The sequence below is a fragment of the Pisolithus orientalis genome, assembly GCF_024613125.1.
Source record: "Pisolithus orientalis strain OTSU chromosome Unknown F5J12scaffold_7, whole genome shotgun sequence".
NCBI lineage: Eukaryota > Fungi > Basidiomycota > Agaricomycetes > Boletales > Pisolithaceae > Pisolithus > Pisolithus orientalis.
In genome coordinates, this window is record NW_026260788.1 from 830,773 (window position 1) to 843,976 (window position 13,204).

Sequence of the window (13,204 nt, forward strand, 5' to 3'; positions counted from 1 at the left end):
ATGCTAAATGGCACTCAAATACGTAGTCGACGCCACCCCTGCACAACACCACACTGCGCACGCTGACTTAACAGTTGGTGGGTGCACCACCGGAAGACGTCATATCGGCCTGTGTCGTGAGGCGACACCACAATATCGACCGGTCAGCCACGCGGAGCCAGGGTCGTACATGGAGCTCATGATTATCATAGCATAGCGCGAGCGACTTATGTAGACATGCACATGTGGAGAGAAGGGGGAAAAATGTCGTCGAGAGGGTGGTGCCAAAGAGTTACAACGCAATGTTATACTACTGTGCCAGCTTTTGCTGCGATACGGGGCCATAGATCGGCCTGATATCGTTGTCGTACGATCGTCAGTTATCATCACTCACACTACGGAAAATGGACCACGTACGCATTCTTTTGCTACGGGTCCAACGATGACGGAACCTTTCATGTCTCCTTTGTTGTTGACGATCACCCCGGCGTTGTCCTACACCAATCAGGGGTGAGCTGGCGAATGTGCGACTACTAGTAACACACCTCGAAGTAGAGGAAAACACCGTCTCGTCGCCGCCAAGATTTGCGCTGGCGGACGACCACTATGGGCATAGCTGGATATCACTGCATCAATAACCGCAACCGCGAACCAATCGAGGACAATATGTTATCGGATAAGTGGACACTCACTCTTCTTCCTTAGTTCTGGTTTGCCCTTCTTGACGGATGCGACAACCATGTCGCCCACACCGGCGTCTGGCAGACGATTAAGACGTGCACCGAAACCATATGGTTCGATGAGGAATAGGGACTTGGCACCGCTGTTGTCGGCACAATTTAGGACGGCCCCGACAGGCAGACCAAGTGTGAGGCGGTACTTCTTGCCGGTCGCGCCAACTGTGTGGGCCAAGTCAGTGGAGGTAAATAAAACGACCACAACAACGACGCACGCTTTTCTTTCTTCGCCATGTCGTTCGGATCGTTGAATACAGCGCCGGCGTCGGCCCAGCCAAGGTTTCGCAGTGGCGAACCAAAACTGTACAGTTCGTTCGGAGATTGCCGATATCCGGTCACGTGGACAGACAGTCACGTGCGGGGATAGATAGTCGGGGCTTATCAGAAAAAGATAAAAAGCCGGATTGTCTTTGCCTCCGTCTCTCCCGAGCTGACATGGTTCAAGTCAAGAACAAGGTGTGCCTCATGTACGTTCGTTTCTACTGTCAGCGGGACCTGTCTTCAAGCCTGTGTACAGCGTACACGATGGTTGGGGTGTAGCCCCAGAGAAGGGAATGAAAGGTGATGCCATCGAGGCAGCAGATACCACCAACATGGATACCCTTGCCAAAAATTACGCCTATCGCACCTTATACGCCCATGGTAACGCTGTGGGTCTCAGCGACGGCCTTATGGGCAACTCCGAAGTCGGGTATGTACTCCTCTGCGCCTCTTGCGTCCATTTTCATCCCTGTACCCCATATTAGACACCTTAACATTGGCGCTGGTCGCGTCGTCTGGCAGGACATCGTCAGGATTGACGTGTCCATCGCCAAGCGACAGTTCCACAAGAATGAGACCATTCTTGCCAGTATGAAACAGGCTAAAGAGGGCAACGGCAGGCTTCATTTGCTAGGACTAGTATGTCTTAGTCCCAACGTCACAATCATGTCCCTGAGCCAACCACATTTCCCGCTTTATCCCCCTAGGTGTCTGACGGTGGTGTCCACTCCCACATTCGCCACCTCAAGGCCTTGCTAGAAACTGCAAAAGAGCAAGGTGTCCCCAACACTTATATACACTTCTTCGGTGACGGTCGGGATACCGCCCCCAGATCCGCCAAGGGGTACGCCGAGGAATTGCTCGGCTTCCTCAAGTCGGAATCCTATGGCAAACTCGCTACTGTCGTCGGGCGGTACTACGCCATGGACCGTGACAAACGCTGGGAGCGCATCAAAGTTGCGATCGAGGGTATTGTCGATGGCAAAGGCGAAGAGACAAACGACGTTGTCAAGACAATCGAGGAGCGTTACGCCAAAGACGAAACCGATGAGTTCTTCAAACCGATCATCGTCAACGGCGATGAGGCACGTATCAAGGACGGGGACACACTATTCTTCTTCAACTATCGCTCAGACCGCATGCGCGAAATTGTATCTGTACTTGGTTTGCCTGACAAGCCAGTTGAAGTCCACGTCCCCAAGGACCTTGTGAGCCCAGGTTTGTACCGGCTGATCCTTCATTCACTCATGCCTTCCCGCAGCACATCGCGACCATGTCGAAGTACAAGGCCGAGTTCCCGTTCCACGTCGCGTTCCCGCCACAAGCGATGACCAACGTGCTCGCAGAGTGGCTTTCGAAAGAGGGCATCTCGCAAGCCCATATCGCTGAAACGGAGAAATACGCACACGTGACGTTCTTCTTCAATGGTGGTGTGGAAAAGCAATTCCCCAGCGAAGAACGCCACATGATCCCATCCCCCAAGGTCGCTACGTACGACTTGCAGCCGGAGATGAGCGCACAGGGTGTGGCGGACAAAGTCGCAGAGGTTCTGCTGACCAGGAAGCACGAATTCGTGATGTGTAACTTTGCGCCACCGGACATGGTCGGACACACTGGGGTGTATGAAGCGGCTGTCAAGGCCATCACGGCAACCGACAAGGCAGTCGGGGCGATTTATGACGCGTGCGAGAAGGCGGGATACGTTCTCTTGATTACGGCCGACCACGGCAATGCGGAGCAGATGATCAACCCCGAGACGGGTGCACCGCATACGGCTCACACGACGAACAAGGTCCCCTTCATCATGACCGGAACCGAACATGAGTTCATTCAAGACGTCGAGGAGAGCGAGAATGTAGAAGAGCCAGGTGCCCTTGCTGACGTTGCGCCGACTGTGTTGGCACTTATGGGCCTTCCTCAACCCGAGGGTGAGTGGATGACGTTCATTGACGCTCTCTTGCCTCCTAACTGACGTTGTGGTAGATATGACTGGTCGTTCGTTGTACAAACAGAAATAAGTAATCGCACACACCCAAGTAGACAAGATATGTATCACAGTCATGTAGAGGAGATTGGCACAATATTGTATCGCGGAATGAACATTTGTCGTTAGATATGTACTCGTACCTGTGTGGTACCTGCGTACTCGTTTCAAGTCGGAAGCTGGCTGCTGGCGTTCAAGTGAGCCAAGACTTGGCCCTGAATGCTGCAAGCTAGCAAACCAGCATCACGATTCATTGGGCGCCTTCCCGCTGACCTTCATGTCTTGATATTGACGCACCTTTCCATCCCAGATGTTGCGAGATACGCCAGAGTCAGCCGGGCTGCGCAGCGAGTCGCGAACGACGAAAAGCTGTGGGAGACGCGATGGGTTGATCTGGGTGTTGACCGGCACAAGCTTGGGGATGTGCTAGACACGCTGGAATCCTCGAAGACCAGCAAAGGTAATGAACGGGGGGACAGAGGGAATACTAGCACGGGGCCTGCGACCATCGCTGTGTCCTCACTGGACGATGGCGATGACGACGATTTTGGTGACTTCGAATCGGCGTCTGCCAACCAGGCCCCCCAACTTCTGCTCGATCTCACAGGCGACACGGCACCGCTGAACCATGTATTCAGGACCCAATCTACGACTACGTTCCGTGGAAAATATATTCGCGCACATACGCTCCTTGTACCCTTACTACCCTCTCTCGATTCGTCTGCACATGCGATCCTGGCCTCGATAGCGTCGACTACGCCCTCACTCTCCGCCCAAGGTTGCACTCTCCACCTGCTCACGCGGTTCCTCTCGCCAGCCATCAAACCAGTATCTTCATGGGACATCCGCCTCGCCTTGCTCAAAACCGCCCTTGACAGATTCGACGCGGGTCTCTTGAGCGCGTTCGACATGGCAGACACGGAAGGGAACGAGGAGCGGATGGCAGAGGCTGCAGCTGCAAGCTGGCAAGTCTGGCTATGTCTGCATCCGGATGGGGCCTATAAAAAAGGCGGCGGCAGCATGCGAGACGAATGGGAAATGGGGCGCACGTGGGCGGAGAAGAGGGAAGTACTCTACGAACAGGGGAAATGGGACCCGTTGGCGAACATCACGTACGTTCCCCCCTTTTCAGATTGATGATCTTAGTAAATTTTGTCGCGTTCGTAGAAAGGAGAAGAAACTAGACTTCACTGCGATGGACGCATTTATGTCACGCACGCTCGCGGCCCTGCAGGAGGACGGTGCGATAGCAATGCGAGTGTTCCCCCCTGAATCTGGCGTGTTACTTGCATATGCAGAGAGGCTAGCGGGAGAAGTTGTGAGTTTGAATACTTCCTGAATGTTGCAACCTTTTTCTTTCCCGCTGACTAGTTGTTTATGCTTTGCCATTTATCCCATGTCTGTCATCATGACCATCTAGGTTGGGGAATACATATCTCCTTTGTTATCGGAGACACGCAATCTCGGAACTCCGCTTTTTCTTTCTGCAGCTGCTGCATGTTTCAGAGAGGCATGGCGAGTGGTTGACGGACTCAGTCTCGTCGCGTCTCATAGATCGGGAAACCCACCTACACCCTCAGAAACTAAACGAAACAGTCTTATGATCAATCCTCCGAAGCGGGAAGCGGTCATAACGAGGGAGCAAGCAGAAGATGTCATGTGAGTGTTATTGTTGCATCCGTTCTTCCTTAAGCTCTTATTTCGGACCCATTATCGCTTTTGGTGTGTCTAAGCTTCAAAATGTTCGAACCGCACATGGACGATTACCTCGACGATGAGCTTGACGAGCTCAAGCGCACTTTCGAGAGCATTTGCAGACAATGGGACGCATCACTTGCGCGCATTACAGGTAGCGAGGTAAGCATATTGACCATTTTCACAAGATCGACGTGGGTTGCCCTTCGTTCCCCCTCTTACTTTTCTTCAAGTCCGCCGGGAACAGCAATGTGGTTGGTTCGCACCTACATGGACAACCACAAACACAAGCTCGTTTTCTTGATTCTCAAAACCCCGCGCTCGCTAAGCGCAACGTACTGGCTTCCTTCACGGATGTCCTTCTCCTGCCCGTGACAATCGTACCGCGTGCCGTCGGGGCGGGCGTTGGTGCCCTAGGCACCAATGTCGGATCTGGATTGAACGCTATGGGCACTGGTGTGGTGCAAGGTATCTCGATGCTGAATCCACAACGGTGGATGGGGACTGGTGCCGATTCTTCCAGCACCACAACGGAGGCAGGATATAAGAGTTTCGTTGACGATGGTTCGTTATTCGAGATCGGTGAAGACGAGGGGAATGGAGGCACTGGAGAAACCGAAGCCACCGAAGAAGCACAGTATGCAGTAGGCGAAGATATCGATGATGAGGCTGGGTGGGGGGAGATAGTGAGCGAACGAGCGCCCAAGAGCGCGAGCCCAGCGGAAGGAACTGATGGCGCCGCTCGTACCTCTACCTCACGCACAGGCGATGAATCTGGTGACCAGGTGGCCGCCAAACCTGCAGCTACTAGAGCTGTCTCTAAACCTTCCCGGCGCATGGCCCCACCCACGCAACACGAACCGCTTGATCATGCCCAACCATTTGCAGCACTTGACCTCTTGCTATCCCTGGACGTTTCGCTCGAACTTATCCATGCGTCGCGGGACGCACTCAAGCGTCTGGAGACTTTTAGCACTTATCCACGCCCCATCGGCACGCGCGTTCGTGAAACATTGGAAGATGTATTTTGCGAGATGCTCAGCACACTCTCCACAAGGCATATTGCAAGAGGGTTTGGCATGTAAGTATTGACATTTGCAATTTCTTTTGGCTTTTTTCGGACATGTACAGGCGGTATAACTAATCGAGAACGCTAGTGCAACGGAACGCATGATGGTCTACAAGCCTGCAGAACACCAAGAAACGACGAGTGTTGCACCATTATTACAGTTCTTCGAACTCGTACATATCGGGGACACCATACAGAGCATGGTGCAACTGTTCTTCGACAAGGAAATGGTGTGCATACCGTTTGGTTTCTCGGCGCCGTGTGTAAGGCTGACAAACTTGATGTCTTTCTCTTATCTCTCGGATGACGATTTATCGCAATGGGAAGTATAGGCATCGTATATCGATAGGACGGACTTTTTGAACGCAGTGGTACGAGAAAAGAAGAGATTCGAGAATTCGCTTGATGACTGCGTAGCTGCCGGATTGAACGGCGGTACGCAGGCGCTAATGAACCAGGCATGTACTCCATCGTCTATAAGCAGTTAGTCACCCTTGCTTACCCACGATTCCACAGGTCGAGCACATTATTATCACACGCACCAAGCCACGGGAGTATTACCCGCAGGAAGACGCACTTCTAGATCTTGGACCTACGCAGGGGTGCACGGAAGCTATCAAGTGCCTCGAGTCGCACTGTAAACTCCTTCGGGGAAGTACTAGCCGCGAGGTGCTGGAGGTGTTCTATCAAGAAGTTGGAATTCGACTGCTCGCGTAGGTCCTCATTCAGTCACTTACATTAAGTTTACCTCAGATACTCATCGGTGATGTGCGTGTGTAGGATCCTTCAGAAGCATATCAAACGTCAGATCATTTCCTTGAGCGGGGGATTCCAGGTGATTGCGGACTTGAACGCATACCATGCTTTCATCGCATCCCTCAAGGTACACATACATCCCATCCTGACGTGATCATTTGTTACACTCACGCAACTTTACAATATAGGTCCCAGCCATTACTGCTGAATTCGACCACTTGAAAATGTTAGGGCACGTGTTCATCGTGGCAGACGCGAAAGACCTGGCCCAGATTGTACGTGATGTAACACGTTACGGAGGTGCATACCGACCCGAGGTGGGTATTCTCCGGCCGCTCCCTTGCCGGCTCTGGTCGAAGTCCTGATACCTTTTTTAGGATGTTTATGAATTCATCCAACGGCGTTCAGACTGGAAGAAGATTGAAAAGACTGTAGACAAGACGATGTATAACTTGAGCTTTAAGGAGGATTGTGTTGTTTGCTGAGCGAGGTGGCCACTTGGTGTGCGTTTCCTTTTGACGGTAATGGCGTTTTAAAGCAATGTATACCTTGTTAGCGCAGTCTAAGGGCATCACGTTGAGGATATCTGCGCATGAATAAATGTAGTTTTCGCCCCCTACGAGCGGCTGAGCTCAGACAGGATGGTACGGTACTTGTAAGATGCATCGCTGGACTCCGTCGAAGGCGGCCCTAAGTGACAGCTATTGCATGGTGTAAGTTGACGAATGAGGGGAAGGATCAATATGCGGACACTTACTGTACTTGGGCCCTCCTCCTCCTTCCGGAACTGTCCAAGTGATATCCTGGGTGGGCACCTTGATATCACAGAGCTTGCAGTGGATGCAATTCTGTGTCATCTAGATTAACCTCAACTTAGGAGTTTGTTGTCCGGAAAACCCACCTGTGAGTTGATGACCAGCTTTTTCCCTCCCCAGCCCTCCGACTTACCCTCTTCTACGGAAGATGTATGTTCGTCATCAACATACTCATAAACCCCTGCAGGACAAGCGCGTCCAAGAAGTCCTGCATACTCCCCAACGTTCCGCTTCACGTGTTCCCTCCGCACTGCTGCATCCTCCACCCCGTCTGCACGCACACGCAGGTGTATAGGCTGGTCCTCAGCGTGGTTTGTACCCGTTAACGTGAGACTCGTGAGCAAATCTGTACTGAGAGGCGGCTGTGGCGGTGGGTATATTATTCGTTTACAGCGTGAGGCGGGCAATGTATGCGCAGCATCGGACGTGCGTGACACATTCCTGAATGTCCAAGGTGTTCGTCCCTTCAAAAAGAGGGAGTCGATCCCAGAGTAAACTATGCCCCCCCAGATGCCAAGAGGTGTGTTGAAACTTGCGCGAAGATTGCGAACTTCGTGAAGGTCAGACCAAACCCAACTGTCTTTGAGACTTGTCTCGTATGCGCTCATATCACTCAGACGCGACGATTCCGGTTCGGATGCCGTGCTTTCTTCGGTAGTTTCACAAAGTACATCCGCTGCGGCTTCCGCAGCCAGCATCCCACTCTTCATCGCGTTGTGTGTACCCTTGATCTTCGCAATGTTTACGAACCCAGCAGAACAGCCTATCAATGCACCGCCAGGGAAGTGAACACGAGGTACGGCCTGTTGACCACCCTCATTTAGAGCACGGGCGCCGTAAGCGATACGAGTCGATGAACCGGAGAGAAGGCTGGAGAGATAAGGGTGATGCTTCATGCGCTTTTTTGCAAAACAAACGACGTGATGTCAAGATGATGCTAAACTTTAGCGGAAGGAACGTAATGTTCGTACCTGCAATTCATTGTGCGGGCTTAACCACGGGTTTGCATAATCCAAACCAATTACGAGCCCAATGCTAACAAGGCCGTCTGCCATATGGTACACCCAACCCCCACCGTATGTCTTCCAATCGAGTGGCCATCCCATGGTATGCACAACTTCTCCAGGCCGGTATTGACTAGGATCAACGCGCCAGACCTCCTTGAGGCCGATGGCGTAAGTTTGAGGGTCAGCGTCGCGTCGTAGGTCAAATTTATTGATCAGCTCCTTCGAGAGAGACCCGTGTGCACCTTCGGCAATGAGCGTGACCTTGGCACGGAATTCCATGCCTGGTTCGAACGCTTCCTTCATGTGGAAGTTCTTGTCGAGACCGACTTCGTTAGTACGAACACCAAGGACCCCTTTTCTGTCATCGCTGTATACGATACCTGCCCCGGCGAAACCGGGATAGACCTCTACACCCATCTCCTCTGCGATAGTCCCGAGCCAGGAGGTAAACTGCGAGAGTGAGGCAATGTAATTACCGTCATTATTCATCTGTGGGGGGTGAGGGATTGGGATGGCAAGCGAACTGGTTAGGAATTTCATGGTAGACGAAGTTGCGGGCTGCTTGAGCGGGTGGTCTGGTCGGGAAGACCAATCTGGGAGGAGCTCGTTGAGAGCGCGGGGCTCGATGACAGCCCCAGACAATATATGAGAGCCTGTGGGTGAACCGCGTAGCCAAGTGAGACGTCGAGATTAAAGCTCAAGGATGTCGCAGACAGCTCACCAACTTCTGCACCCTTCTCCAACACAACGACTCTGAATTCTTTTCCGCGTTCCTGCTCGAGCTGTTTGAGGCGAATGGCAGCGCTGAGCCCAGCTGGGCCACCCCCGACTATGCAGACATCTACATCTTCTGAGATCCGTTCTACGGCAGAAGGGTCGAATGGTTGCCTTTGCATCCTCGTTGCTGAGACATGCAACGTCCTCGCAATACGGGGAGCGATGACAGGTCGCCGTCGCACACACGCCAGCATCGTGTCGACCGTGGATGATCCTCTACTGAACGTCTCAGGCGAAGTGACTTATTTCGCGTCTCTCAGTACTTCACACAAGCGTCGGCCGACCAGAAAGATCGAGTTTTCACATGCCATTGACATGCATTTGGAAACTTTGTTCAACCACCACCACCACGACCCGAGTAATCCTGAAGGCTACGAACTGTCTACTTCGAGCTTACCGCTAGCCAGCGACCAGGTAGGGACAATTTTATCATTCTGCGCTTTCAAGCGATCGCCTCATCACTGGAAAGAGGTGACCACAAGATGCGGTCGACTCGTTCACTGTCAGAGGGACACGTTTTGTTACACATGACGTAGTCGAACAGTCCCGATGAAGTCCGGAAATGCAGGCGGGACGCGGACGAGAGCCGCCACACTCCGATGCTACAGCAACCGTCAAAAGTCATATGAGCAACACGCGCGGTTCTGCAAGTAGCAATAGGGCAAATCAGATGCTACTGAAAGTTTGCAGGAATCGAAGCTAGAATCCGCAGCGACGGGTGGTCGGGAACACCACATCACTCAACGTCGTGTTGGCAGCGCTAGGCGGACGTTTCTGACCTTTTCGGATCTCGCGCCGTCGACTTCAAAAATGTCGGAACAAACTTACTGCAAAGGGCGGTCGTGCGCTTGATCGTTTTTCTCAGAGGTCCTTACTTGCCTGTATCTTGATTTCATGTCACTCATAAGGTCCGCCCTGCATGACATCTATTGCCCTGTCGGCTGTAAGTGTGACCTTGCGAACCCATGCCAATCTCCCGAGTTGGTGTTTGATGTCACCCTTCGGAGTTTGTCTTGCTTCACAGAATGCTTCCGCGAGGTAGCGGGTGTACGTATGTGGGGAAATTGACAGAATTTCGTCGTCGGTCACTTTCCTTTACCCCATGCCCCACCTCGCAATCATTCCCCAAAGTGCGGAAAGTGGTCGTGTGCCTATATATAACTCATATCTTTGCCAGCCCATCAGTCACGTTCGTGTAACGATGATCTAGACTACGAGATGGGCCGTGTCGGCGCAGTGTAACGTGTCCTGCGGTGGCCGTGTCATTCGACGAATGACGTTGGCACATATGAGGCTGCGAAGGGTATCACGAGTCTATCTCGTTATCTGGCGAGTGTACATCCGTGTTAGGGGGTTTTGCCTAATTCACGGCCTCCCGTACCGAGTGCTAACGCACCTGCCATGACCTAGATATCAGGGTCGGTTAGACACCAGAGCTAGGTTCGCCGCATTCCGGTCCTCGGCAGAAATTTCTCACACGTCATCAAGGCATGCATGGATCCGTCTCACCCGGCGTCATCAACACCAGGCCTCGCGGTCGAGCCACTGAGGTCACGCAAACAGCAGGCATCCACAGCCTCGGTAAATGGATCGCGTAGCTCGGTCGCTCTGTCGGGCTGTCTTTAATCGTACCACGACCAAATGCATACGGAAGTTTTCTTTCACACTCGTGTCTGGTGCCTTCTATATCACGATCTTAGGGCAAGAGACCCTTGATGTCCTGCACATCACTTTCTGTCACGGGACACAGCCGAATTTCCTCCTCGTCCCCATCGATAACCTACAGTTCCTCTTAAGGCAAACAGTGCATGCTGGGCCAGTTGGCCACTTCGCCTCGGAACAAAATAGTTTGACGTCAGATTAAGCGCGCACCTTGCACACCCAATACGCCTGTTTCAGGGAAACAATATTAATATTGTGAAGTGGTGAAACACTACCGAGATGGGGAACTCGCGTGTCGACTCCTGAGTTTGTCCGGCCTTCGCCGGTCGCCCCCCAGCCGAAATGAGTAAACAGGTAGCCAACTGCAGATTGCAGCATATGTCGTCCACGTTGACTCCGCCATCAGCGCCCTCCGGAAGGAACCCCATCTTTTCAAACTGAAGTTGCCATCCACAAATTTATTATTGTCATACACTTCACTGCGTTCCATCAAACTAACGTCCTGTTTCCTCCACTGTACACGCCGTCTCACGAGCACCCAAAGTTACTTCACTCTGTCACATTTAGTGCTCCGTCATCGATCGAGTTGAGGTTAGAACACTGTCCCGTCGCTCTCGATTTCGATTGGGGGTCCCCCTGTGGCAGGTCGGAGCTTCTTAGCTATTTCCCGCCCACCCTTCCATGTCGCGCTCTCCAGTACCTGCGCAAGTGTTAACTGGTCCTTGCCCAGCTTGTATTTACGCCTAATGCTATCGGCAATGCGATCTCTTGCAGTGATATTTTAAGTCAATGATCGGTTTGGAGGCAATGATGTGATGATGACACTAACAGCTCTATGACGGTCATGGCTCTCCATTCGACAACAACAGGGTGAGAGGGTTTCAACCGAGGGATGTCGCTCCCATGCGCATAACACTCTGAAGGTAAAACGGTTGGGCGAAGGGTCAAGACGCCAAAGTCAACTAACAAGCCTCCTGTTCTAACTTGTCAAAACAGGGAGTGGATCCAAAGGAGACTCCCAACTCGTACCGTTGCGATATTCTGGCAATCCTGTCAGATCTTCTACTCCATCGAACTTCCACCCAAGGATCTTTTCTATGGGCTCCATGAGGCTGTACGTGAGCCACCCGGTCAGCTTGTGGAATGGGACTAAATCATCCCCCTCAGCTTGACCGGGTTGCTTCAATGCCGTACACGGCCAGACGTCTCCGAGTGGAATACCACCGAGGGTTAACCTTACAGGCCAAATTGGGGTCAAACCTTCGATCAAAGCAGCCCACAACGAGGATATGTGAACGTGTCGAGTCGCATTCTCAAGTCTTGATTCCCTTTCAAGAAAATCTAGGATCCGCGCCATGAATAATCATGGAAAACAGGCTATGTACTCGAATGTGTACCGATAATGTTCCCTGGTCTTTCGTCTTCGCCGAAGAATTGAGGATTCGCCTTAAGGGCTGCGCTGAGGTTGGACAGGAGGGAAGTTCTTCCCTCGAGGCCAACCATCACGTTCGAACTGCTGACCTGCATCGCCTTTGAAACCCTATCAAGAGTAATCCGGGAGAGCCCCTGAGCTATAATGAGTGACACATGTACCTATTAGCTAGTATGCACCGTTGAAAATCGGGGACGACAAGAACCATCTACCCTGAAAGGCTGCGACGTAGAGCCCGAGAAAAGGCCATCCACAAACATGTGCACGCTCGCGACGCCCAGCCCTTCCGACCGGCTGAACGTCTGACCAGTCGCCGTTTCAGTGTAAGACCACTGGTTTCCTGCCCCTGCATCAAGCAGAACAGACACGAGGAACAAATCGATCAGGCGTTTGCACTTCTCTTTGTCGTCTACAGGTAGCGCGCCTGACGTATCCCAGCTGTGAAGCATGGGTTCGATGCGAGGCTGGCCTGCATCTAGGTGGCGCCAGCGTCCATGCGAGGGGATCTGAGAAGCGGGAGTCACAGGAACAGCTGAGCCAGCGTGTGGGTTAACGATGCGATCGTGATGCGCTCACGGCTGAAAAGTTGTTCCCGAAGTCTCTCTATGTAAAATAAGAAAGGAGGATTTCAATTGATGCTGAACGGCGGGGCAAAGGCGTCACACGGTACCTCGATGACACCCGCACAGAATTCGATCGCAGCATCCTCCTTTTCCGGGTGATAGTCGAAGTACTTCAGCTTACCCTGTTTTGCAAGATCGTGAACTCGGGAGCAGCGCTCTCTGATAGAGGGTAGGGTTCGCAGATACACCGCCTGGGTAACGGGATTCTCTGGACTTAGGGCCAACATCGTGACTTGGATGATCAACGCGAAGGTGTCTCGTTGGTAGTTAGAAGTTGTACTGCGGGTTGGGGGAACGACTCGACCGTGGATTTCCCTGGACAACCCGTGCCAAGTCCAGCGGAACTAACGTCGGAAGTACTCGTCATGATATTTGATAACGGGTGGCGACAAACCTTATACTTGTTT

General features: G+C 52.4%; 5 protein-coding genes across 5 annotated transcripts; 2 read left to right on the plus strand and 3 right to left on the minus strand.

Annotated features, from left to right (window-relative positions):
* Positions 1 to 11: 11 nt before the first annotated feature.
* On the minus strand, positions 12 to 1,066 carry F5J12DRAFT_739519 (ribosomal protein L14 domain-containing protein). The gene is made up of 5 exons (XM_051742012.1): positions 932 to 1,066; positions 672 to 878; positions 525 to 595; positions 397 to 474; positions 12 to 332 (listed from the first exon to the last, which is right to left on the minus strand). Exons 1-5 carry the CDS (start codon positions 948 to 950, stop codon positions 285 to 287), a joined length of 423 nt encoding a protein of 140 aa, XP_051602283.1. The 5' UTR covers positions 951 to 1,066; the 3' UTR covers positions 12 to 284.
* Positions 1,067 to 1,113: 47 nt separating this feature from the next.
* On the plus strand, positions 1,114 to 2,980 carry F5J12DRAFT_816770 (cofactor-independent phosphoglycerate mutase). The gene is made up of 4 exons (XM_051745103.1): positions 1,114 to 1,407; positions 1,463 to 1,616; positions 1,685 to 2,185; positions 2,239 to 2,980. The coding sequence occupies exons 1-4, from the start codon at positions 1,271 to 1,273 to the stop codon at positions 2,947 to 2,949; spliced, it is 1,503 nt and encodes a 500-aa protein (XP_051602284.1). The 5' UTR covers positions 1,114 to 1,270; the 3' UTR covers positions 2,950 to 2,980.
* A 200-nt stretch (positions 2,981 to 3,180) lies between these two features.
* On the plus strand, positions 3,181 to 6,966 carry F5J12DRAFT_904519 (exocyst complex component Sec10-domain-containing protein; the record flags this gene model as incomplete). The annotated part of the gene is made up of 14 exons (XM_051748537.1): positions 3,181 to 4,073; positions 4,129 to 4,279; positions 4,382 to 4,620; positions 4,695 to 4,810; positions 4,845 to 4,910; positions 4,948 to 5,342; positions 5,364 to 5,400; positions 5,422 to 5,737; positions 5,814 to 5,955; positions 6,058 to 6,183; positions 6,242 to 6,438; positions 6,506 to 6,608; positions 6,670 to 6,798; positions 6,859 to 6,966. 14 exons carry the CDS (start codon positions 3,181 to 3,183, stop codon positions 6,964 to 6,966), a joined length of 3,018 nt encoding a protein of 1,005 aa, XP_051602285.1.
* On the minus strand, positions 6,711 to 9,359 carry F5J12DRAFT_522849 (uncharacterized protein). The gene is made up of 5 exons (XM_051739853.1): positions 9,025 to 9,359; positions 8,268 to 8,956; positions 7,383 to 8,195; positions 7,239 to 7,329; positions 6,711 to 7,182 (listed from the first exon to the last, which is right to left on the minus strand). Exons 1-5 carry the CDS (start codon positions 9,272 to 9,274, stop codon positions 7,172 to 7,174), a joined length of 1,854 nt encoding a protein of 617 aa, XP_051602286.1. The 5' UTR covers positions 9,275 to 9,359; the 3' UTR covers positions 6,711 to 7,171.
* Positions 9,360 to 11,252: 1,893 nt separating this feature from the next.
* F5J12DRAFT_522895 (uncharacterized protein) lies at positions 11,253 to 13,186 on the minus strand. The gene is made up of 7 exons (XM_051739855.1): positions 12,845 to 13,186; positions 12,751 to 12,777; positions 12,380 to 12,680; positions 12,140 to 12,313; positions 11,772 to 12,083; positions 11,572 to 11,716; positions 11,253 to 11,509 (listed from the first exon to the last, which is right to left on the minus strand). Exons 1-7 carry the CDS (start codon positions 13,022 to 13,024, stop codon positions 11,335 to 11,337), a joined length of 1,314 nt encoding a protein of 437 aa, XP_051602287.1. The 5' UTR covers positions 13,025 to 13,186; the 3' UTR covers positions 11,253 to 11,334.
* Between the last annotated feature and the right edge of the window lie 18 nt (positions 13,187 to 13,204).

What these genes read in the sequence shown, in the direction of transcription:
- F5J12DRAFT_739519 (XM_051742012.1), bottom strand. An exon ending in GTGTTTTCCTCTACTTCGAG is followed by an intron (nt 475 to 524) that starts GTGTGTTACTAG and finishes TGATTGGTGTAG; the next exon opens with GACAACGCCGGGGTGATCGT. An exon ending in GACCCGTAGCAAAAGAATGC is followed by an intron (nt 333 to 396) that starts GTACGTGGTCCA and finishes CAACGATATCAG; the next exon opens with GCCGATCTATGGCCCCGTAT.
- F5J12DRAFT_816770 (XM_051745103.1), top strand. Translation starts at nt 1,271, where the DNA reads ATGAAAGGTGATGCCATCGAGGCAGCAGATACCACCAACATGGATACC. An exon ending in ATGGGCAACTCCGAAGTCGG is followed by an intron (nt 1,408 to 1,462) that starts GTATGTACTCCT and finishes ACCCCATATTAG; the next exon opens with ACACCTTAACATTGGCGCTG. An exon ending in TCCACGTCCCCAAGGACCTT is followed by an intron (nt 2,186 to 2,238) that starts GTGAGCCCAGGT and finishes GCCTTCCCGCAG; the next exon opens with CACATCGCGACCATGTCGAA.
- F5J12DRAFT_522849 (XM_051739853.1), bottom strand. Translation starts at nt 9,274, where the DNA reads ATGCTGGCGTGTGTGCGACGGCGACCTGTCATCGCTCCCCGTATTGCG. An exon ending in GCCCGCACAATGAATTGCAG is followed by an intron (nt 8,196 to 8,267) that starts GTACGAACATTA and finishes TTTGCAAAAAAG; the next exon opens with CGCATGAAGCATCACCCTTA. An exon ending in AGCTGGTCATCAACTCACAG is followed by an intron (nt 7,330 to 7,382) that starts GTGGGTTTTCCG and finishes TAGATGACACAG; the next exon opens with AATTGCATCCACTGCAAGCT.
- F5J12DRAFT_522895 (XM_051739855.1), bottom strand. Translation starts at nt 13,024, where the DNA reads ATGTTGGCCCTAAGTCCAGAGAATCCCGTTACCCAGGCGGTGTATCTG. An exon ending in AAGACCAGGGAACATTATCG is followed by an intron (nt 12,084 to 12,139) that starts GTACACATTCGA and finishes CGCGGATCCTAG; the next exon opens with ATTTTCTTGAAAGGGAATCA. An exon ending in ATTGCCAGAATATCGCAACG is followed by an intron (nt 11,717 to 11,771) that starts GTACGAGTTGGG and finishes AAGTTAGAACAG; the next exon opens with GAGGCTTGTTAGTTGACTTT.